Below are 24,525 nucleotides of genomic sequence, written 5' to 3'. Positions count from 1 at the left end.
AATTTCTCCCTATAGCAGCATTAATACATCTCAATTTGTGTCACTACCTACCATCCATATAACTGTACTCCTAGCCTTTTTTTTTTAAATACATGGCTTATTCCCCACCATAAAGCAATCCTTCATAACTCAGCCAAAATAAAAAACGAAGAAACCCAGATGATTACAATGTATCCCCAGGTCAGTCTTTTACATAAATTCTCACATTATTTCTCTTTCAGTTCAGTATTTTCTTTGTAGCCACATTTCCACCATCACTATCCATATCATTCCTTGAAAAAAAAAAGAAAGAATATATGACAGCTAAGGAATAAAGAGTTAGAGACAAAATGACCAACTAAGATGTAGGGACAAAAATATAAGTTTTCTAATGCCTTCCCAAATGACATAAAAGTAGAGATAGAAAATATAGATCCCCACCCCATTTCTTATCATCGTTAGATCTAATTCTCACTAAATCTACCAAATTGATCCTGTATCCACCCCTCCTTAAATGCAAAAGGTGTGTTTTCATCTAAGTTGGAAAGCAGGTTTCAGATACAGATCTTTAGGTGACGTGGGTTTCAGGCTCCATTCCCATGACAAAATAATTTGGAATAGTGATATTTCACCTATTCTACAACTTCTGTTTCTAAGAACTTCCTGAGCTAGATGTGTATTTCTCAGAACATAGCTGATCTATCTTTTCTCAAATTCTCCAATTCGCTGTTCAGCCTGTGCAAGCTTTCAGGGATATTCAACTGATGCTTCAAGCATCAACTCCTTGGTGCATTTTGAAGCAAGCCTCTACCATTTGATTGCCTTCATGTCTTTTTTGTTGGAAGTGGCATTCACTAATCATTCTCTACTCACCTCTATGCTACTCAGGATTCTGTAGCTCTTCATTCTACAATCCTCACTTAGCTCTTTTCCTGGCTGAAAAGGCTTTATTTTTTACCAGTTCCTAGCACAGAAGCCATTTCATGCTTTTCTTTGTTCTCTTTGAGCTTACACATTTCTGGACTATACTTCTGAAAAAGACTCTTTACATTTGAAGAAAGCTGAAAGAACTTTTAGGGTGTGGGTAAGCCGGGTATTCATACAACAGCAAAATTTCCAGAGACATTTGGTAATTAATATTTGATAATTTTCTTTTTCTTTTTTCTTTTTTTTTTTTTTCTTTTGTTCATAGCAATGAGAAACTGTGGTGGTGATTTCCTTCCACTGTGAAAGCTCAGCACTGACTCATTCATGTAGTTTCCAGTTCAATACAAATCACATTATTTTAATAACACTATAACTATACTCCACAGTCTAGAGCTCGGGCAACAAGGTCTGATTCAGATTCCCTTTTTAGTGCTCCTTACTCAATTCTTGTAGCTGACTCCGTATGCTTCTAGCATAGTCTCATGGACTTTCTTTTCATTAGTTTAAGTTGTAATTTTATTTTCTTTGGACAGTACTGACAGGAAAATACGCATCATATGCTACAAAGTGCAAAAGCCTGTGAAATACATTTTAGAATATACTTTCATCTACGCTAAGTCAAGTAACATCTGAAAGCATAATACAAACCTGTTGGCTAGTTGGAATAACTGGATGTCAGGCTATCACTGCTGTACATAAAGTAAGCTGCAAGTAAATACTACAAATTATGGAATATTTTACATTATTTTGCTAATGAATTTGTTCTTTCATCCTTTTATTCTTTATTAAGTGAGGCATAACTGTAATTGAAATTCTGTATTTCTGATTTTTTTTTAGTTAGAAAAAATAAAGGAACTAAAATACATTTCTATCCTGCTAGAAAGCAATTTTGTGTTGCTATGGGCAACAAAGCTCTGTTTACTTAATGGGTTGTTTTTGCTACAAAGGGGAAAAATATCCCCTGGGGATCAATGCAGATTCTACCCTGTACTGGCAAATTTTCTTATAACTAAGAAACAGAGAAGCTTCCAGAGGTTTATGAACTTCTTTTATCAGAAAGGATTACTTCACTTTGTCTTATTCTACCCATCCTCTATTTCCCTAAAATGAGCACATACATGTTACTTATTTTATTGCAGCACAATTTTACCACAGTAGTTTTCACTGAAGGTTTTAAAGATGGTATATTTTCCTTTAAAAAAGTATATTTTCCTATCATAGTGTGCCTCTAAGAAAGGTCATAACAAGAACAGAGAATAGTACAATATTAATTCATTTGCACTTTACCAATGGGAAGGAAAACAGAAAAACACATTGTCTTCCTGTTGTCTTGACAATGTGATGGGTAGAAGGAGGCCAAAAATAGCCTGAAATATCTCATGACAAGCTGATGAGCAGAATGACCAACAAGAAATCATGCCTCATACTTATCATGCTGCTCTTAAAGGCCAAAAGGAGCAATGTTATGAAGAGATGACATACCAACCATCACTCCTGTGTTAGGGTTATATGACTGTGAGTTATAACAGCTCAGCAACTTACCTCTTCACAGCTGTGCTGACTTTCTGGCCTTTTGTACACAGAATCATAGAATCATAGAATCACCAAGGTTGGAAAAGACCTAAAAGATCATCCAGTCCAACTGTTCATCTATTACCAATGGCTCCCACTAAACCATGTCCCTCAACACAACATCCAGCCTTTCCTTGAACACCCCCAGGCTCGGCGACTCCACCACCTCCCTGGGCATCCATTCCAGTGCCTGACCACCCTTTCTGAAAAGTAATACTTCCTGATGTCCAGCTTGAATCTCCCCTGCCGTAGCTTGAAACCATTCCCTCTGGTCCTATCACTAATGACAGGAGAAAATAGGCTGACCCCCAGCTCAATACAACCTCCTTTCAGGAAGTTACAGAGAGCAATGAGGTTTCCCCTGAGCCTCCTCTTCTTTTCCAGGATCTCCTTTATACAGATCTTGTTTATGAAGCAGGATGTGTTTAGGCTTTCTGACAGATGCATAAACCAGACTTCTTTGCCCTACAACTAGAAGGAGCAAGGAGCAAGCACTGAGTCAGTTGTGGCATGATATAGGTCAACAGCTTCAATTATTAAGATTATATGACTGCCAGTAAAATCACTGCTAATATTATCAACTATATCTGCAACTGTGTTTACCAGCTCTGAATCAGCCATAGGGGTATATTTACAAAGGGTCTGCCATTTTAGTAATGGGTAAATCCAGATCATCATAGCGATTTGCTTTTTGTAGTAATAGCCTGCAGCCTGTAATTTCAGGACAAGGTTTCCAGCTATGAAGCCTGAATAGAGAGCAGGTGTGGAAAGGTACGGTTGAAGAAGGTACCTGGCACATCTGAGGACTTTTTCAAACCAGAGGATTATAGTTTGTGCCACATAACCCAGACCTTAATACAGAACCATGAAATTCTGGTGTCTTAATGGGTCTTAATGGGTTTACAGTCAACAGCAACAAGAATTTACAACAAACTAAAGTATACTGCAACACTATATAAACTGACATGTTATTTTAATTTTGAAATTTGCTTTTTTTTTCAATGCAGGAAAATGTACATCTAGTGTTGCTCTATTTTTTATATATTTTCTGGAAGGACTCTCAATTTTCTACAATTACTACTTTGTTCAATACCTTCTGATGACTTGTTTTCTGAAGACAGAAAAATTATCTTCCGTTTATTATTCAGAGTAACATGTGATTGACTTCTCATTATTTTTTGTTGTATTTATAAATGTTAATTCCTGTCTTCAGAGTTAATGATTAACTGGCTACTACAGAAAATGGAAAGGAGAAAATCAATATTAAATCAGAAAAGGAGTAAAACAAACTGAGAGGCTTACAAACCTTCAAGGGAAACTTGGATGACATAATGATGAATTCAGTGTAATAGCAGAGTACAGAATAAATAGCTTATAAGCACTCACCCCCTGAACTGCTATATGCAGTATTAGAATGCTCTAATGTTGCCTCTTGAAACTAGGATATGTTTCTGCTACAAAGGATAGTGTTTACAGAGCTAGTCTGAAATAGATATCTGGCAGTGATTAATTAGCTGAAATCCATGCAGTAACTCTAACCTCTTCAAACAAATGGCAATTTCTGGCCTGTATGTCCTCAGATGAGACCACCTCCTAAAACACATCCAAACTCTTCTGAGAATGTTCAAGTTATGCTTGAACACGCACGGTGCAACTCAGGAAACCAGAAGCACAAATAATCCAGGTTTGTGCAAGTCTCTCCCTTTTGTCTTACTCCTGCCCTAGAATCAGGGACTGCACAACCATCAGCAGACCCCAAGGATACTTCATTTGTTTCAGTAATACCAAACCATACTTGATATTCTGAACACCTGCTTTGGTTTCATCCCTATGATATCAGCATACACAACTACTCTTTTTTTTTTAGATGCCAAAAAACAAGAAAAAAATAGTTTTGCTTATTGAATACTAAGTCTATCAAGCATTGTGTGTTTCGGTTTTCATTCTTTGAATGATGCATTTTGTTATCTCTTACTATCTCAGAAGTCACAAAACAACTTAGCAGCCTAAATCTGTTCATTTTCAGTGAGACTCAGTCATCTGCATAGCCAGGACACTAAGATGGGTGCTGCCCAAAGCAGCACATACAGAGAGAACTGAGTGCTCCAGGAGTTCATTGCCAGTGTAGAGACTTTCCTCTTAGCCCTGCCTGACAGCCCTTCCAACTGTATGTATGTAATATAGTTGTAAGTGATTTTTGCAGACCCTTAATTCTTTACTACTCTGCATGTTTGCTCTAAGGCCTTTGTGAAGATGTTATTCAATGCTGCTTCCCTTCCTGCATTCATATTTAATGAGTGCGTGACTGGTGATTCTTTTTTCACAAAAAACCCACAGACTAGCCCAGGTTTTTACAATTCAGACATGTAATGTCTTTTCCTAACATTGCTGTGTGTGCTTCTTGCACTTTTACTGAGGATGATTCACCATCTGAACACAGCCAGAGTTACAAGAACGGTTACAGCTAGGGAACAAAAACCAGGTTTTCACCCTACCAGCCTCAGGGCTGTTCTGTGCTCCCATGGTGCACAAAGCTCTTTGGCTGATCTTTTGATGCGGCATGGATCTGTACCAGGTTTGACAAATCGTGATACGCTGTCACATGAAAGCCCATGACCACGTCTGTGTCATGGGCCTGAGTGCAGTGATGGTCTCAGCACATTCTCCAACCTTTTCCACCACCTCCACTGACACTGGTTTTGTTGCTTTTTATAGTGCAGCCTTATAACCTTGCTGGCTTGTTAAAGATCCATGTGCCCTTTGCTTGGGAGCTTCATTTAAGCTCTGGCCTGCGCTGATTCTGACCCTGGCCCAAAGGCGTGATTTCCCAGCTAAGCCTTGGGCTTGTCCCATTGCTATGGATTTGTCTGATCTGGACTGTGGACTCTGCCTCGCTGCTCTCCTCAGCCTGCTGCCTCTCCTCACTTTTGGGCAGCAGGTCTGAACTTGGTAGGTGAGGCCACTGCTCTGCCAAAGAGGTAAAACAGCCTCTTTCTTTGCTGCTCCCTGGGGTCTGGCCCCTTCCTCATGCTGTTCAATCACAAGAAAAAGAAAATAAGAACAGGAAAATCTTTAAAAAATTATAAATGAAACCATCTATGTTGGAGATAACACAGACCAGAAATTAAGATTGTGGTCCCACTGTGCTGTACTGTCTCCAAATGCAAGTAAATGCATAAGTATTTTAAAGTCTCCTTGGTTTCTACCTGTCTCTTTCTTTCCCTAAGTAATTTACTAGATAATGCTCTGAGGTCACTAAATATGTTTGAAATAATCTGATATCTTCTGGAAAATCTTCCCAAATTATCAGGAATATCTGAAATACTATTAAACATGGAGGTTGGTGGCCCTGCATGTGGCAGGGGGGTTGGAGATTCAAGATCCTTGTGGTCCCTTCCAACCCTGGCCATTCTATGATTCTATGATTCTATGATTCTATGATTCTATCTGTATATTTAAGTTTTTGATTAAGGTTTTTTAGGAAAAGAGGGACTTCAATCTTTTCTCTGCATCTTGAAAGTATTAATGGCATATCGTAAGTCTTTCTGTGAAGTGATAAAATAAGTTATCAGTTTAAATACTTTGAAGCATTTCCAGAATCAATATTAACTGAGAATGTGAAAGCTGAATCTCAATTCCAACAAAATATGACTGTTTTCCCCACAAAAATCAAAAGGAAGGTTTTTATTATGATAAGCAATATAGCACAAATGTTCACACATGCAGATATGAACTTCATTAAGGTGAGATATACTCCTAATGTAAAGCCACCATCTATTATTTTTCCAAGATTACAAGAAAATGCCCTCAACACTGAGGAGATGAGTCAGTAAACAGTCTTGTGCAAGGGTCGGAAAGTCTGTAGAGTACAAAGTAAAAAAATTATTTTTCTGTATCTGCCTAGGATGGCAGGTTGCTCTTATTTCCCATCACTAATGACTAATGGATAGTAAGAGAGACCAAACTGATCACAGTAAAGAATCATAGAATCATAAAATCATAGAATCTTTACTGTTGGAAGGGACACTCAAAGGTCATCTGGTTCAAATCCCCTGCAATGAATAGGACATCACAGCTAGATCAGGTTGCCCAGGGCCTTATCCAGCCTCACCTTGAAAGTCTTCAGGGATGGGGCATCAACCACGTCACAGGGCAATCTGTTCCAGTGCCTTACCACCCTCACTGTAAAAGACTTTTCCTTTATATCCAACCTAAATCTCCCCTCTTTGAGCTTGAAGTCATTTCCCCTTGTTATATCACCACAGACACTGCTGAAGAGTCTGTCTCCTTTGCTACAGCTCCCCTCTAGATACTCCACTTTAAATTCAGGTCACCTTGAAGCCTTCCTTCTCCAGTCTGAACAACCCCAGCTCCCTTAGCCTCTCCTCTCCTGTAGGGGAGATGTTCCATCCGTTGGATCATTTCTGTGGCCCTTCTCTGTATGTGCTCCAAAAGGTCCATGTCTCTCCTGTACTGAGAATTCACCATGTGGATGAAGTACTCCAGGTGTGGCCTCACCAGCACAAAGCAGAGGGGCAAGATCACGTCCTTTACCCTGCTGGCTGCGCTTGTTTTGATGCAGCCCCACAGCTTCTTAATATGTCATTTCTTTATTTGTTTATCTGCTCATTTGGCTGAGCATTTGGCTTGTTTATTTGTTCATTTTGTTTCACCTCAGCCTGTATGGAGAATCTCAAACCTTTGGCAAAATTTCTCCAAGCCAGTTCAGCTCAGCCAGGCACAAAGGAAATGGTCTGAGAAATAACTTTATTTGCTATGACCAGCGGTGCAGTAATTTTCAATATAAAGATTAATTATGCCTTCCTGCATTTCATACAGGGAGACTAGAGTCCATCTACCTGACATAGAGTTCAGCATTTTTAGAAATTCAGGTTAAGATGGATTGCTTTCTAATTGCTGGGAGAGGTGGCAATGAATATTTGTTTCAGCATGGCTAGTGGATTTCAAATGGAGTTGGTGTTCATTTTTTAACTCGAAGATTATCTGCATTGAACAAAGTATTACACACCAAAAAGGTGTACTTCCACACCTCAGGCAGGCTATATCTCCTGTCAACTCTTTTTTCCTCTCTCTGAAATGAAAGGGCTTATCTTTTGCCTTCTCACAAGAGTATCTGATTTGAAAGGATGGGGACTTCCACGTGGTGTGGGAGAGTTTTTAATTCATTTAGAGGAGCCACAGTTTTCACATCACATCACTGCATTCAGATCTCACTACTACCACTCATTAGTAACAATAGCAAGTAGCTGTGTCTCAGCAGTTGCCCACTACAGATTAGTGCATACGTATAGTATCTAGCAGGTAACCTACCTGCTATCTTAATTCTGAACAAAAGTAGCAACACAGCTGGCTTGATTTTAGTTTCCTGTAAGAGAACTGTATTTTTTTGGAGGCATTTCATCCTGTCAGCTGTAATTTTTTTTTTTTTTTTCTACTTTTCCTTATCCTGCATATCTTCATCTTTTAAAGAAGGCATATAATTTACACAAATATCAGATTTCGCTGCCTCCTGGTGTCCATAATTCAAATATGAAATTGCTGAATGTATTTTTGTCATTTCAGGCTTCTGTCCTGAACTGAGGCCTTTGCTCTGCTAATGACTTAAAAGTCTATTGCTCTCTTACAAAAGCTGCAATTACTCCCATAAATTGTTATCAAATGTCTTTTATAGTACAGGTTCTGCATCATGTTCACTCTTATTATGGAGTGTTAGCTGAACTCTAATTGGTTTGTGTTTTTCATACTCTTCATAGTGTTTTTCAACTACAAACTATACAGACTATAGTCCTTATTTTATCATTTGTTCCATGTATAACTGTACTATTAAGGTCTTTCCAAATCAGCCACCAATTTTGATCCATGATGATTATGGGACACAGTGTGACAAAAGTTTTCTTACTTGATTCTGTTCCCTTCAGCATAAACTTATTTCTCTTTCACACATACACCATTCTCATACCTAAATAACTGGACTGTCATAGTAGATAGCATGATGATTCTTTCAATCAGATTTTCAGGAGGAAAAAATATATATATATGTACATCTTTTCAGGCAGAAAAAATATATACGTGTACAATTTTCTATATTATTTATCATAAATCTGTGCTATTTCAGACTGGTTACTTTCATCTTCCAGAAGTTTTAAAAACCATAATAATAAAAACTATTCTATAAAACTAAAGTAAAAATGTCAGTTTACATAATCTAAATTTAGCTACTTATTTTTATTTCTGCATTTAAACATATTTTATATATTTAGCTTTTTCTTCTCTACTTATCAAAATATTATTTACTACTCTTACGTATACTTTTCCCCTAAGAATCCTCTTAAGGAATAAATGATTTTAAACATTTTTTTTTCTTTCTTAAATTGATATTTAGTTTTAAAGCTTTAAAAAAATTAATACTGAATAACCAAATATTTTCCTGAGACTCTGTATTTCTTGAACCAAGAAATTTCCTCCAGCAATACTGTTATTGTAAGAAGATTCTGTCTTTCTGCTTGTGTATTTCTTTATGCTTTTGGAAAACAAAATCCAAGAAGTTCTATTCCAAAGTCTCCAGCCAACAATCTACATCTGCTACCAGGACCTCTCCCCTCTATTATTACCTTCTTGGTATCCTCATGAACCAGTAACTACTCGCTCCTTTACATGTCTTTCTAAAAAGATGCTTCACTATTTGTGGCTGTTTTGCATTCAGTGAACTCTAAAATCAGAAATCACTAAACTATATGTGTTTAGTAACACATATACCACCTCTCATTCAGCCTTTTCCTAATCTTGAGCCTTTCAAACACAGATCATCCTATCAGCAGCAGGAACACAGCTATGTTTGTTTGTTTGTTTGTTTGTTTGTTTGTTTGTTTTTTACACCTTTATGTCACATTTCTCCCTGTTTCTATGATTGCCCTATGGGGCCTTTTGTACCTTCCCACAACTTTTGGTCACTTTCCAAACATGGCAAGTACACGTTTGAGTAGGTTGTGAGAGTAAAGCAGTATGTACTGTGAAATCATTGATGGATTCCAGCTGTTCTTGAGGTTTGTCAGCAGCAAGTACCTGTTTTTCATGCCATTGCTCTAGATTGTAAATTACTTTAAAATAGAAATGATTTCACTTGGAAGTGGAAGTGAAATGACTGCATGCCAGTCAGCAGAAGAAAAAGGCTTTGGAGAAAGCTGTGTAAGAAGTGAATCTGAACTTTAGTGAAAGGAGACAGAAAATGGCAGACTAGGTGTCTTATTTTGAGGATGTACAGCTGATAGAGTATGGATAGGCATCTACCCTATTTTGTCTTCATTTACGTCCAGTCCAAGCCAACATCCATACATCCATAAAATCGTAGAAGCATAATATCATAAAAACATAGAATCATTAGAGTTGAAAGAGATCTTTAAAAACACTGCTGTAATGAACAGGGACACCTACAACTAGATCAGGTTGCTCAGAGCCCTGTCCAGATCAGCCCTGCCCTGACCTTGAATGCTTCCTGGGATGGGGCAACTGTTACCTCTCTGGGAAACATGATTCTGTGTCTTACTGTCCTTACTGTGAAAAACTGCTTCCTTTTATCCAATCTGAATCTCCCTTGTTCTAGGGAGATTCAATTCCCTAGAACAATTTCCCCTTGTCCTATCACAACAGACCCTGCTGAAGAGTCTGTCCCCTTCTTTATTATATTCTCCCTTTAGATACTGATAGACTCAGATCTCCCCAGAGCCTTCTCTTCTTCTGAGTGAAAAGCCCCATCTCTCTCAATCTGTCATCATAGGAAAGATGTTCCGTCCCAATCAATTTTTGTGGCCTTTCTCTGGACACACTCCAACAAGTCTATCTCTCTCCTGTACTGAGGACTTTACATCTGGACATGGTGCTCCAGGTGAGGCCTCATCAGTGCAAAGTAGAGGGGTAGGATCACCTCCCTTGACCTTCTGGCCATGCTTCTTTTGATGCAGCCCAGGAATCACATGTTTAATGTATGAAATGGAGTCTGAAGCACAAGTCTTATGAGGAGTGGCTGAGGGAACTGGGATTGTTTAATCTGAAGAAGAGGTTCAGGGGAGACCTTATAGCTTTCTACAACTGCCTGAAAGAAGGTTGTGGTGAGGTGGGAGTTGGTCCGTTCTCCCACATAACTAGTGATAGAACTAGTGGGAATGGCCTCAAGTTGTGCCAGGGGAGATCCAGATTGGATATTGTGAAAAATTTATTCTGTAAAAGAATGGACAGGTTCAGGAACAAGTTGCATACAGTGGTGATTCTAGAAACGTCCCTGGAGGTGTTCAAGAAATGTTTAATGGTACTGAGGGACATGGTTTAGTGGCAAAATCCTGGTTGATGGTAGACTGTTGGACTAGATGATTTTGGAGGTCTTTTCCAACTTTGATGATTCCATGGTTCCATGGCAGTCTAGCAAGTTTCTGTGAAGAGCCAAGTACGTACTTTGCATTTAAATGACATTTTTACTTCAAATAGTTCAATACATTTTTGACTGGAGAAATAGTGGGAACTCAAGAGGGGATTGCTAAAGCTAGAAAAACTTCATGGAGATAAAAGATTTGAGCATACTGTCATTGCTGACATAGATGATTCTAAACAGAAATCTCCTTGTGTAAAATTCTTATTTTCTAGAAACAGATTGTGGGCTTTCACACAGACATCCTAGTTTGCAGATAAATGTTTACAACTGACAATATAAACAGAAATAGCAGGTATATGAGAGAATCAAGGTAATAACAGAAATACTGGATGACATCTATGATCAAAGTTATTGCAACATTTGTATTAATTACCAGCTTAATGGAAATTTGTGTATATATATATATATATATATATATATATATATATATATATATATATATATACACATATATATGTGTGTGTGTGTGTAAACTGCTCCAAAAGTAATGTCTCCTATTTAGTTCCATGGGAACTACTACAGATACAGAGAGCACAATAACAATATTTGGGAAAGGAAATTTTCAGCTACAAAACAGTATTTTTCAACTTAAGCATCACGCCTTCATAAAAATCTGTACCAGCAGAAGTGACCCATAGTTTCACAGCTGCTATGACATTGTCATTGCTTGGACAAGGTTGCTCATGCAAACCATTTTTCATTGCTCAAACAGATGGAAGTCAAAAGGCACCAAATCTGGACTATACAGAAAGGTAGGACACTGCAACCAAGACTGACAATATGCTCCACCATCTTCAAATTCATACTAGGTCTGGCATTATCATGCTGTAGGAGAAAGGTTGTCTTCTTTGGCCTGAATCTGAAAGTTTGAGTGTCATGATGTAGTGAACAGAGTGGATGGTTTATCCAGGCTGCAGAAAATCTAGAAGGATCAACCTTTTCCTGTCTCATAAGACAGCTCACATCACTTTACCTGCTGAGGGCTACTTCTTGCACTTTTTCTTTAAAGGGGAATTCAAATGTTGCCACTCCATAGACTGTTGTTTTGACTCTGGCTCATAGTGGTGATGCCACATCTCATCACCAGTAATAATGCAAACTAGAAAACTTTCACCTTCAGGAATGTATTGGTTCAACATGTTCTGAGAAACTTGCAAACAATGTTCTATCTGTTCCTGTGTGAGCATTTATGGGACCCACTTGGCATAAACTTTACTAGATCCCAAAGCTGCCAACATCATTTCCAATACACTGAAGACAATAGTCATCTCTGCACACAGTTCCTTCATCATAATCTGCCAATTCATGCAGAAAAACGGATTGAGATAACCTTCATTTTGCGGTGTAACAGCTGTGCATTGCTGTCCAAAACATGGCTTGTCTTTCATATCACTATTGCCACTGCTGAAATGTACCACCCACTTCCTCACTGTGCTCACATCCGGTGTTTGGTCTTCATAAGCATTCAGCAAGCATCGATGAATAGCAATGGATACAATTTTTTTCTACACGAAGGAATCCACTAACACAATTTAAGTTCATCTGCACTTCCATGTCTGGTGCAGTTATGTCAGACTGCCCCTCTGCTGCCATCTGTCACACAGCAACAAAATGCATCAGAAGTGGGCAGGTTCATCCTTACTTCCACATCACCAGCATCCATCTCTGGCATTGTGTTCCAACATCATAAAATACAAAGCATGTCTTTCAGAGAAGCCTTCATAATTAGAAATTTCAATTATAAGTTTTTTAGAACTGGACAAGTAATCTCTAATTCTAAAAGATTTACCTCATGCTATCTGAAGCAGATTCATATCACTTGTGTTGCAAGTACAGCCTGTATACATGGCTTACATGTACAGTTGTGCAGTGAAGACCATAAAGCTTTCAATTTTCATTTCAGATTTTAAAATGATGGACATCAGCAATGATCCTATTTGGGGTGGGCTGGGGGTAAAAAAACATGTTCAAGAGAAGAGTAGAACTGGCTCTTAGGGACATAGTTTGGTGGGCATGATAGTGATGGGTTGACAGTTGGACTTGATGATCTTTGACAACTTTTCCAATCTCATTGATTCTATGATTCTATGACTGAAATGAAGAAAACACAGGGATGAGCCAGGATAAGAGTAACATGGGATATTCTTGAGTCCTCTCATGGAAACTAATGAACTTTTAGCATACAACATAGACATCAGCTAAAGCGATTATCACCTTTCCAGTTTACCAGTTTAGATAAATTCAATTAATTGCTTGACATGTTAAACAGCAAGCATTTCCAACCTTGAGTAGCAGAGTTCTTTAATGATGCCATTCTGCCTTGTTCATGTTACTTTTGGGCAGATATACCAAGTGTTTGATGCCTAGAAAGCTCTGATAGTTGGAGTGGCTACAGGACTTGCTTTCAAGTTGTGTAGTACACATGTATTTCAGGGTACCGACAGTGCTAGCTTTTCATCTGTATGACTCTATGATGACTTCTACCAGGAAGTAAGCATTTTCTGTTCTGGACATCTTCTGAACTCAAAAGAATTAACAGTGGAGATAACAGTCAGGAGTGGGTATTCAGTGTATGCTGGATCTCTCAGCAGCTATCATTGCTGTTAGTAACCTGTGTGAAATATATTCTTTTAATTCTTTTTTTTTTTTTTTTTTTTTTTTTTTTAGATTTGGAGCTTTGTTCGATGATCAGGTAAAACTTCATACTCTTTTCTTTTCCCACTGTCCACTTCTCTAGTGAGATAAGAATCTAGAGATACAAGTTATTAAACGGGCAATGAAACATAAAGCAGAAAATCTTCCTTCAATTTTTAATCTCAGTGTTAAATGGTACTGAGGAACCTGTCTTTTTCATCTTATACTTTTTCTTATGGGCACACATTAATGCCCATATGGATACATGGTATATATGAGGACCGAGCAATAGAAAGATCTGATACACAAATATGAAGACAAAGAAAGCCTTAAGTAGCCCTATTTTGTGTTCAGAGCACAATCGATTGATTTAAAATCAAGAGGACAGAAAAAGATCGCAGTCTGTCTTTCTCCCACCTTAGAAAGTCTTTTATAACTTAATATCTAGTGAGCAAGTAGAAAATTTGCTTCCTCTACAGCCTGAATAGATTAAGGGCTAGACACAATTCCTCCACAGCCTTTGAAAGTGTAGCTTGCATAGTCAGCTTCTCCCAGGCTAATATTTTTGAGACTGTATGTAATTAGAGAAATTACTAATAAATTTTCCTTTTTCTTTCTTGGCTTTTCTTTTATCGTATGATATTAAATACAGTGAATAGTAAATAATCATTGAGAATAGAAATGGCTCTCCCCATTTTCCACCCACTTCCCTACCAGTCATCTAACATCCAACCCTCTCCCACTACTGAATCTGCTGCTCCAGCACCCTTTATCCCTTGCCATATATCATAGAATCAAATAATAGAATCATAGATTGGCCTGGGTTGAAAGGGACTGCAATGATCATCTATTTTCAACCCCCCTGCTATGTGCAGGGTCGCCAACCATGAGACCAGGCTGCCCAGGGCTGCATCCATCCTGGCCTTGAATGCCTCCAGGGACGGGGCATCCACAACCTCCTTGGGCAACCTGTTTCAGTGCTTCAACACCCTCTGTGTGAAAAACTTCCTCCTAATATCTAATCTAAACCTCCCCTGTCTCAGCTTCAAACCATTCCCCCTTGTCCTATCACTATTTACCCTTGTAAACAGCTGTTCCCCCTCCTGTTTATATGCTCCCTTCAAGTACTGGAAGTCCACAATGAGGTCTCCCCAGAGCCTTCTCTTCTCCAAGCTGAACAATCCCAGTTCCATCAACTTTTCTTCACAGGAGAGGTGCTCCAGCCTCCTGATCATCTGCAATGTTCCCACAAGATTTCACAACTTATGTGTTAGCTAATATCCTGGATCAGAGCAGGGTAGCTTTTGAACGTATCATCTTTATCGTGGCACACACGATACATAGGCTGCAGAAAGGTGGTCATCTCAGTCGGTTGAGCCTTACTGGCAGCTACAGAAGAGGACAGGGTTAGTTTTAGCTCTTTTTGGTTCACTACCAAACCTAAGGCAAGTGGCCATATTAATCAGCCAGGAAGCACCAAAGAAGCCCCAGAGAGGCCACCCTCACAGCTTTTTCTTATCCTCTTCTGTTTCCTAATTTGTTCATTTTAAGTGCTTTGAAAAGGATAGATGGAATAGAAAATGTTTTAAAATTATGGTAGGTTTTTGTTGTTTTTTTTTTTTAGTGATGTTTAGCGTATTTTTTTTAAGGCTAAATTTTTTTTCTGCCTTTCTGGAGCATATTACCTATGCAGTGAAAAATTTCCCCACAGTTTATATTTCACTCAGGCACAAGAACCTTGATAACAAATCACAATTCAAGGTCTTTTCTTGCGTGAGCCATTCTCAGATCACTACAGACTCTAACTCCACACCTGCATAAATAATACATCCAAATATTCAGCTGCCCAGTGTAATATTTAATGAAATTCACAAAACGGGTGAAACGGTGCTACAAAGACATGAAAAACAATCAAAAAGCATCAGTGCAGAACAGAAATGGATATGTTCTAGTCTGGAACATTCATCATTCCAAAAGGGTATTTCATATTCTGGAGACTGAATGAATTTTTGCCATGTGCACACTGTTAAAAGGTCAGTGCACATGAAAAAAAACACAAAACAAAACAAAACAAAATGAAGCCACATTTCTATGTTTTTCAACTGTGTTTAAAAAAAAGTCCCTTCTCATTTTCAAAATAATAAAAAGGCAGGAGGATACAAAGGAAGTTTGGGAGTTACACTTCAGTTTTATGAATATCTATATTCAAATAACTACGATATCCACATAAATAGATAATTCCACTAGCTTCTGAGCAAACCTTATTAAAAGTAGACTATAAGGAGACATGTCTTTAAAAAGAGCAAGAGAGCATCAGTTAGTGATTTCAGCTGCTGCTATGTTTGGATTTTTTTTCAAATCTTCTCCCAGAAACATTCCCCAAGATATATTGATTTCTTGTTGAATGCTGTCAACTTCATCCACCTCACTGGCTTTATTTGCTATCTCTCTAAAACAAAATTGCTCAGAAGCAGTGGTCGTATTCTCAGCTATACTGATGTTTTGGAGTATTTCCTTTGAGACAAAAATTGTTTTGAAATGAGCTTTCTGATTACTTTAAAAGCCTCATGGTGGAGTTAATCTGACAAATCATATCATCTTAATGAACACCTAAAAATGAGCAGATAGGTTGCAATCTAAAAATCTCTATTCCCACAGGCTACCGTAAGCTGAAGCTTCTTGGAAAAGACTGTTGTTACCACAAACCTGTCCTTACACTGCTGGGGCAAACAACACTTTTGGAGCACAAGCTGGGCTCTCCATGTTGCATCATGCTGTGGTTTTTGAAATTGCTGCTAACCCAGCACTACCTCATATGCTGCTGCAGCATGACACGGCATTGTGCCATAGAGGAGCTTGATGTGGCCTTTTCTGCTCCTGTGAATTACAGTAAGGGATGCTAAAGTGTACTTCCATCCCTCTGGTGGCTTCTGTGAAACTGGATCAGCCAGTACCTAAAAAGTTATTAGAACATTAAAAGCACTAACAAATATTCATTATTTTTTGCAATTGCAAATTAATGTGGTAAGTAACACATTTAAGCAGAAGAAAAACCAGTACATTAAATCCTGATGATCTGTATGTCTGCAATAAGATAGAATATTTCCATTACCTGATTTTCACAAAGTTTGCAGTGCATTCTTCAAATTCTGATTAATAGCACCTTTTAATACAGCTAGCAAATTAAAATGCAGAAAATGATCATAGTCCATTTATCATGCCAATTGGTCTGCAAATCTCATCTTACTATTGGGGAGAGAAGACAGCTGTTGCAGCTGTTTATTACTGCTAATATCACTATTATTATTATTAATGTGACATTATTATGTGTTTACAGACATGTTGGAAATTCTTGTTGAGGGCATTGGGATTTTTCAGAGCTACGGAGAAAAAAAAAGTCAGCATGAAATACGTGTGTGATTTTGCTGGATGTGCTGAATTTGAAACAGCTCTCAAAACTTACTAGAGATATTCTGAGGGTTGATAATGTACACACACGCACCCACATTAAATGTAATCCTAGACTGTACTTCAAATAAAGTTTTTCAAATATGTGCAAAAAGATTCCTGAAGCCATAAAATTCTGCATTTGAACTAACTAGCATTGCAAGTAATACAGTTTTGTTTCACTGGAATTTGTCATGTGTTGCAATTGGGCAGGTCTGCTGAAACAAGTCATGCACTGTGGCTCTTTAGCCAGCAGATATAATGAAACATCAATTCTGACTTTCTGAAATCTCCATAGACCTTTCCCCTCCTCCAGTTAAATCTGCTTTTTCTGAGTAAGAATCTCAAGAAATCTAGGAATTGGGCAGCCATGGCTTCCATGCTCCAATTGCATTTAACTATGTCAAATCCTGTATTTCCGTATAGCAGCTCTCACTTCAGCAAATTATGAGCACGTGCACAAAAGCTTAACAATGTATTTCCTGGTTCAACATTACATGACAGTCATATCTAATTCGAGTGCTGATAAGGTGCATCATCTGAAACGGGCAAAGCTATTTGACAAATGGGATTATGGTGATGGATTAGGTCGATGCTTGGCAAATATGTTTAGAAATTGTAAAATGTTGATTAACTTATAGCTAGTAGCTTTACCTGACACTGCTAGCTCTGCCATTTTCCTGAATATATTGTTAGTCAAATTATTTCATAAAAAAATAAAAATCATAGTAATTCATTATTAGCAGAGAAAGTATCACCCAAAGATAAGACTTGTCAATTGTGGCTTCATTTGTGATAAATACTCATGCTAACAGGACATGAATTCTCCTTTAAAAACAGTAATTTGGGGAACTGAACAGGATTCCAGGGCTGATAGGCATTGCAGCCATCCTGCTGGGTTACAAATGTAGAAAAGCTCACTTTCAGTGCCTCTTATCTGGACAGTGCAGCTTTCAAAGGCATTTGTACCTTCTGGACCTAGAGATATAAAGTTGCATTAATAGCTCCAGCTTTACTGCTCCGAGGCAGACTAAGGGAATTAATGGACTTTTTAAAAGAGTAACTGGCTGGCTACATTTTGAGAAAAAGTATATTTTCTTCTCCAAAAATTAATAAAAAAAAAAACAAAAAAAAAAACAAACTCCTTAACTGTATCAGTTAACTCAACACTTCCTGCAATATGACTGCTTTTGGGGCATCTGGATTAGGCAATTATTTTTATCTATTTCATAAATCAGTTCTGCATAAAGAAATGTGTTTTATCATTTGAGTATAGCCTAAAGGCCTATTTTGATACATACAAGGCAGGAATTTCACTTCAGGCTAGCACCCTCCCAACTAGATCTCCCAACAGTCTGAGACAACAGCAGTTTGTACCAGTGGCGATAATCTCATTGACAACAGAAAAATGAGAGGAAATTAAGTATTTAGTACAAGATCCACACGATCATTTTGTTTGTTTTCATCAAGCAGCTGGGCAGAACTCAAAGGTTTTCCAGCTTGTTGTTTCTCAATAAATGTCTATAAATTAGAATCTTCTGGTTTTAGCCATGTTCCACTCTCAAAAATATATCTGTGTAACAGATGCTGCTTTATTCATAACCTTCGCAAATCCACCTGACTTTGGAAGACTAAATCTATTCATGATCACACACGTCATCTACACATGATCTTATTGTCTGGTAAAACTGAATTATGAGAAATAATACAAATGATGTCAGCCAAATGTGATTCTTAATTATATTTCTAATTGAACACTTCATGCACATACAAAATACATCAAACTCATAATGAAAAGAAGCAGACAATGCCCCCATATATACAAAGAAGCATTTTAAATAACATTGTGTATGAGCACATTTGAGCGTATCTTTCCAAAATACATTACTGTCAGTCTTTCTCCTCTTCCATTTATGTTGTAGCACTCTGAAAAAGATCTTTTAGCTGTGAATACTCAGGGAAGTTGCAAGGTGCGAGCAAGAAATTTAAACTTTTATTAAAAGTTTAATGGAATTCTCCATATGTAACCACTGAAGGGATGGGGAGCTAAAATACACACTCATATTAAATCAGGAATGCTTGTCTGCATATAACGTCCTGATTTCTACCTGAAATCTCAGAATGAGGCATAAAGTCATATTTTTTTCCATCAGGCTGAGATGCTGTTGTTCTTTATTCTCACAATCCATTAAAGGTACATTTGGCACCAGATACTTAATCAGAAAAAAAAAAAAAAAACAACTTAATCAGAAAAAAAAAAAAAAAAGATAAAATATAACTCCCATTACTACTGAAAAGAAGTGGGTTTCATAACTCATCAGAAGATATTAATAGCGTTTTAGCAGCTTTCCAGCCTTAGGGATGCCAGGGTAAATTTTACAGTGGATCAAATATAAATTAGAAATGCTTATTCTGTGTTCTCTCTGTCATAGTCTTTAGTGCTGAAGTTTTCCATGTAGTTGTAAATAATCAGAGATGATAACTGGAGCTAAGTTCCATTAAACTGCCACTGAAAAGTGAATTTAACCAGTCTCCTGTATCAGATCAAAGTTAGCAACCTTGCACATTCATGCAAGCCAATGCGCAGTGTCCATTCCCATCTCTCAGACAGGCAATCTAGCTAAACAAAGTACAAATTTCCTGATAAATTCTTCTCCTTAAGATGATGCTGATGGAAAGGCTTATCTGCTGTTTTACGAGCACTTGCTGGCAGTGTGACACAGGCTCTTTCCAAACACTGGGACAGTCAGTTTCCAGAGGGGCACAGCAATGCTCCCTACTCCTGCTCCGAGACCCTCTCACACAGTGCTTGGAGGGCACTGCATCAGCATCCATCCACTGCATCAGCAGAGCAAAGCTAGCAGATCTCTGTTCTCCAGGATGTTAATTCTTATTAATTCAAAACTCTGCTTTCTGATTAGAAGCTGAAGCTGTGCGTGAACCTCATTACAGCTGGTGAATCCTTTGTATATTTTCTTGGCAGCATCAAAGTCTGTAACAGCTTGGCTATTTACTCTACTGGCATCATGTTTCTGTTTGAGGAGTTAACTCATTTTTAACTCATTTGTGCTTATAACTTCTCTATTTTTCCACCAATTTATGTATTTCTTTCTATATATGTAGCCCATTTTGTAATACCAGATTTTCCAAGTAGTGAACTGATATATTTTCTACATTTTATGCAGCTGCTTTTGGGCTCAAATAAAAGTATTCTTTTGCTTTGTTTGTTTGGTTTTGTTTTTTCATTTTTAGGAAAAGTCTTGAAAGTCCTAGATTGTAAATTTACTACTTTGATCTCCTCCTAGTATCAATCACGAGAGCAGAAAAGAGCTCTTTTGACCAGAGATCATGCATCAGGAAAGTTTGCCTGGATCAGACAACACTGTAGAAAAGCAACCGCATAATGCTGTTCCTGTTTCAGTCTACTTCCTAACTTTGTATTACTGCATTTAATCCCAAAAGTACATTAATGACATAAAGTATTACTTTAAATGCTGTCTTTTCAGGATGAGTGACTTCCAACACTACCTTCTAAATCTGTGGATTTGGCACATGGAGACGAGAAGTATATGCTGAAAACAAACCATCTGTGGATCTAGGAATACTTAGCTACACGTTACTTGAGAAAATATGATACCATCGGATTTGCTTTGTTTAGCCACAAGAGGGCAGTCGCTTAATTTGTGTTGTTAAGGCAGTGCCCATTATTAGAGACAAGATAGGCTTGCTTTCTGTCTAAACCAGTATTCCAACATTTTGTATAGATGTGTCGAAGAATTTCATTCTCTTTGTGTTCCCAGCATGCACCTGACTTACATTAAGTTACTAGGTAATATTATTTAGCTGTAACAGTACACTGTGCTTTATAAATAACTGATGAGACAAATAACAGTGGGAAGTAAATACGGTTTCTCTTCATTATCTTTAGGAAAAGCAGGACACCATATTAACAAATCTCACTGCTCTCAGTGATGAATTTGAACTGGTCACAATCAAAATGTAAGATCTTAAGACATGCTGCTTTTAGAACTATGAGAAACTTGTGAAAACAATGAAAGATACATGTTCTATATTTCACCCTCTTGTGAATGCTTATTTGAATTTACTTAAATATGCCATCATATGCAACAATATACAGCACAAGCATGGTCCACACAGGAAACTGATTCAAGCACTCAAAGTCTGAAGATTGTCACATCCTTCCTAAAGCAAAACTCTGATTGCATTGACCTACTTAGAAACAGATAAAATTTTGTGTAAAATGCTTCTAAACAGTCATGAGTGTACAGTATAACTTACCATAGAATATTTGTTTTCAGTCCTGATATTTTATACATATAAACCTGTTTCATTTACCAAAACCAAGCTGATTTTTCCCTCTTACTGAAGTCCAAATAAAATTTTGCCCAGAAACAGAAGATGGATTTTGTCCATCAAGAGTCAGCTATGTTCCTGGGCAACCGGTAGTGCTCTGGCCTGATTCTTGCCTTCTTCTCCTGAGGATTGGCATATTTCCACTTGGATGGAGACATTTTCAGCTTTTTTCTCTTCTTGTCTGTACACCAGACTTTTTCACAGTATTCCTCCACTCTCTGGAAGTTGCTGTAACCTATCAGTTGAAGAAATTCTTTGTACCATGGTTTTGATACCTGAGGTATGTTGCTCTGCATTGGGCACGGCATTTTGTGAGATATCTCCTCCTCGTAGTCTTTATTGAACATTTCATCTACACGTTCTTCCTCGACTATTTCCAGGGTGATTTTTCTAACAGTGTGAACTATGTTGTGTTCCACTGTCTGACAAAAATAAGTCCCTGCATCCAGCCGATGCAGCTTCAGAAATAAGAGGCCGAGGTCCATTTTGATTATTCTATCATCTGTCTTCACCTGAAAAGAGATAGTTGCATAGAGGAGAGTGCATTATTGCATTTCATTGGTGCATTTTTTTAATGAAAAGTACTTTCAGGAATATAATATTAAATGTTAAGAGGCAGATTAAGGATCCAAGACCTTTATTTCACTGTTTGTAAGCAAATAAAATATTTACTTGAAGAAGAAGTTGAGCTGTGAAAGGAAAGCAGTCTACAAAATCTGGCAAGCATGACAGAACAGACAGTGGAGCAGACAGTTCTGCTTTCCCAGCATGGGTTAGTCATTCGTGGCTAAATCACAGAAAGAAGTTAGGTTGAAACATTCGAATGAACTTCTGGATGGAAAACACGTGGGCTTTTGTCAGCTGACCTGCCATAATTATCCATGTGAATGCTCTTTTAAATTGTCAAATGTTTTTGAAGCAACACTCACAGACATTTTCAGATCATAGAATCACAGAATCACCAAGGTTGGAAAAGATCTCCAAGGTCATCCAGTCCAATCGTCCACATATCACCAATATTTCCCACTACACTGTATCCTTCAGTACAACATCTAATCGTTTCTTGAACGCCTCCAGGGTCGGTAACTCCACCGCCTCACTGGGCAGCCCGTTCCAACACCTGACACTCTTTCAGATAAATTTTTCCTAATGCCCAACCTGAAATCTCACTGTAGGACCATCATGATCTTGAAGCCTCAGTTCCGAGTGTCATGTTGGAGTTCCCCCTGCAGTTTCTGAGAACTAAGTTATTAAATACAGGGCATTCAGACATGCAGATATGCAGAGAGCATACAGCTGTCTGAACCAGCCAGCAGAAATGCCCAGCAGAATGGAATCCTTATCTTTTTATTTAACAGTAAGATCCTGAATATTTGCTAGAAGTGCTTCTCTCTGCTTGGGATCATCTTTTTCTAATGACGATAGAATTATTCATGTAAAATGGAATAAATATAAAAGAAAAGCATTACAATAAATTCATCCTAGTAGTATAAAAATGTACTGAAACTTTAGAGTCTGAATTTACACTTCTATTCCTTAGTATCTGAGATGCTAAGTCTAAAAGGAAACACAACACATCTCCTTCTCCTACCTCCCCAGTAAAAATCCTCAGGTTTCATTAAAGACTGAAAGACCAGGTCTCTTTATTGTAAGAATAATTATGATTAGTGGATTGGGATCTTCTAGGAAAATACATGGGAAAATACAAAATGTGAAGAACTATGCTGGGATTTGAGACTAGACTGAAACATCAGGAAGAAATGTGTTCATTTTAAATATCTACAGATGCATGTGGCATCCTTGTTTACTTTTGTATTCAACGGCTTGCCTAGTCAATGATGAAATGAAAATGTCTAGTTTAATATGAGATGATACTATGGGCTATATCTGCAACAAAAATTGCTCTGACATTGATGACAACCTACAAAGACTAGAACCTACTTAGATCTCTTTATTCTAAATGTCCACGTTCAGTATCAGATTAATCTCTCTCCTCAGACTCAGTCTGCAGATGAGCTGGGGTCTCATGTTTGCAGCAGAGCCTAGCTGCTAGGCAACAAGGAAAACAATTATACCCTGTGATAGTCTGAGGTTTTTCTCCTATTTGCTCTCATATACTAAACAAGGCTAGCTACACTGATGTGTACCATGTCAGTTCTATGGTAACAGTTATGAGGTGTAGGAATTATCATAGAATCACAGAATTGTTTGAATTGGAAGGGACCTTTAAGGCCATCTGGTCCAACTTTTACAATTAGGCAACATATATAAAAGAAGCAGAGAATCACCAAAATCCATTTTCAGAAGGCTTTGTTATGTAATGGGTGGGGCAGCAAGAATTAACAAATGCTAAGCAAGTCTAACATTGGGAGTAATATGTACACTTTTCACCTATGCGATAACATATTAAGTGAAACGATAGATTCTCTTTTGTTTTGAGACCTTAACAAGTTTAGCTACATTTCAAATATTTATTCAGTTATTCAATTTCATGATGCTGAACTCATGCACCAAATGAAATGACCAAGTCTATTAACTCAGTGAAGCATAATGACTCAGATGAATATCATGATCTTCCCTTATACTCATGCACATTTCAGCAACTGATGACAGGCCTTTCAGTGAAGATGCAATGTTCCTAACCACGTGCTTAACTAATTAAAAGATTAGGATTTAATGATAGTTACCTCTTCCTTCTTAGTTTCATGGGCTCGCTGGACAAACCAGATTACTTTTGCCTGTAAGGTTCGAGGGGTGCACTCCAGAAGGGTGCTGTTGTACTCTATTCCATAAACCAATCGCTCCTCAGTCTTCTCCAAGACTTCTCCTGGAGGAAAATGTTTTAAAAAATACATCATATATAGGTCAATTTGTTTCTGACAGTTCTTGCCACCTTCTGACTTCAGGCTGGACTTACTTTTAAGACTGAAATTTAATCTACATCCAATCACATAGTTATTGCTAAGCAGCACCTGGTGAAAGTCTGACTTACTAAGAGAATTTTCCCATCATCTCAGACTCTCATAGAAGATGGCCATAAAGCAAATTGGAACAAATTGGGCCATGATTCCACACACAAAGAAACAGGTCTCAGCCCTTCATACTGCTATTTGCTTGTGGCTGTTTCTTATCAGCTGTTCAGGTACTTG

General features: G+C 37.8%; 2 protein-coding genes across 4 annotated transcripts in view; both read right to left on the bottom strand.

Annotated features, from left to right (window-relative positions):
• LOC125688256 (uncharacterized) overlaps nt 1–24,525 on the bottom strand; it is a 494,473-nt gene that overhangs the window by 291,727 nt on the left and 178,221 nt on the right. The window lies entirely within an intron of this gene.
• Nucleotides 18,741–24,525, bottom strand: part of SEMA3E (semaphorin 3E) — a 135,816-nt gene continuing 130,031 nt past the window's right edge. For both annotated transcript variants that reach the window (XM_048934054.1, XM_048934055.1), the window contains exons 16-17: nt 24,064–24,203; nt 18,741–21,888 (exon numbers count right to left, since the gene is read on the bottom strand). In XM_048934054.1, the coding sequence (XP_048790011.1) occupies nt 21,436–21,888; nt 24,064–24,203 (593 nt within the window). In that variant the 3' untranslated portion in view covers nt 18,741–21,435. The remainder of the gene's footprint in view (nt 21,889–24,063; nt 24,204–24,525) is intronic.

This window comes from Lagopus muta, chromosome 1 (genome assembly GCF_023343835.1).
Source record: "Lagopus muta isolate bLagMut1 chromosome 1, bLagMut1 primary, whole genome shotgun sequence".
NCBI lineage: Eukaryota > Metazoa > Chordata > Aves > Galliformes > Phasianidae > Lagopus > Lagopus muta.
Note: the sequence above shows the minus strand (reverse complement) of the source record. Positions and strands in the feature narration are given on the sequence as shown.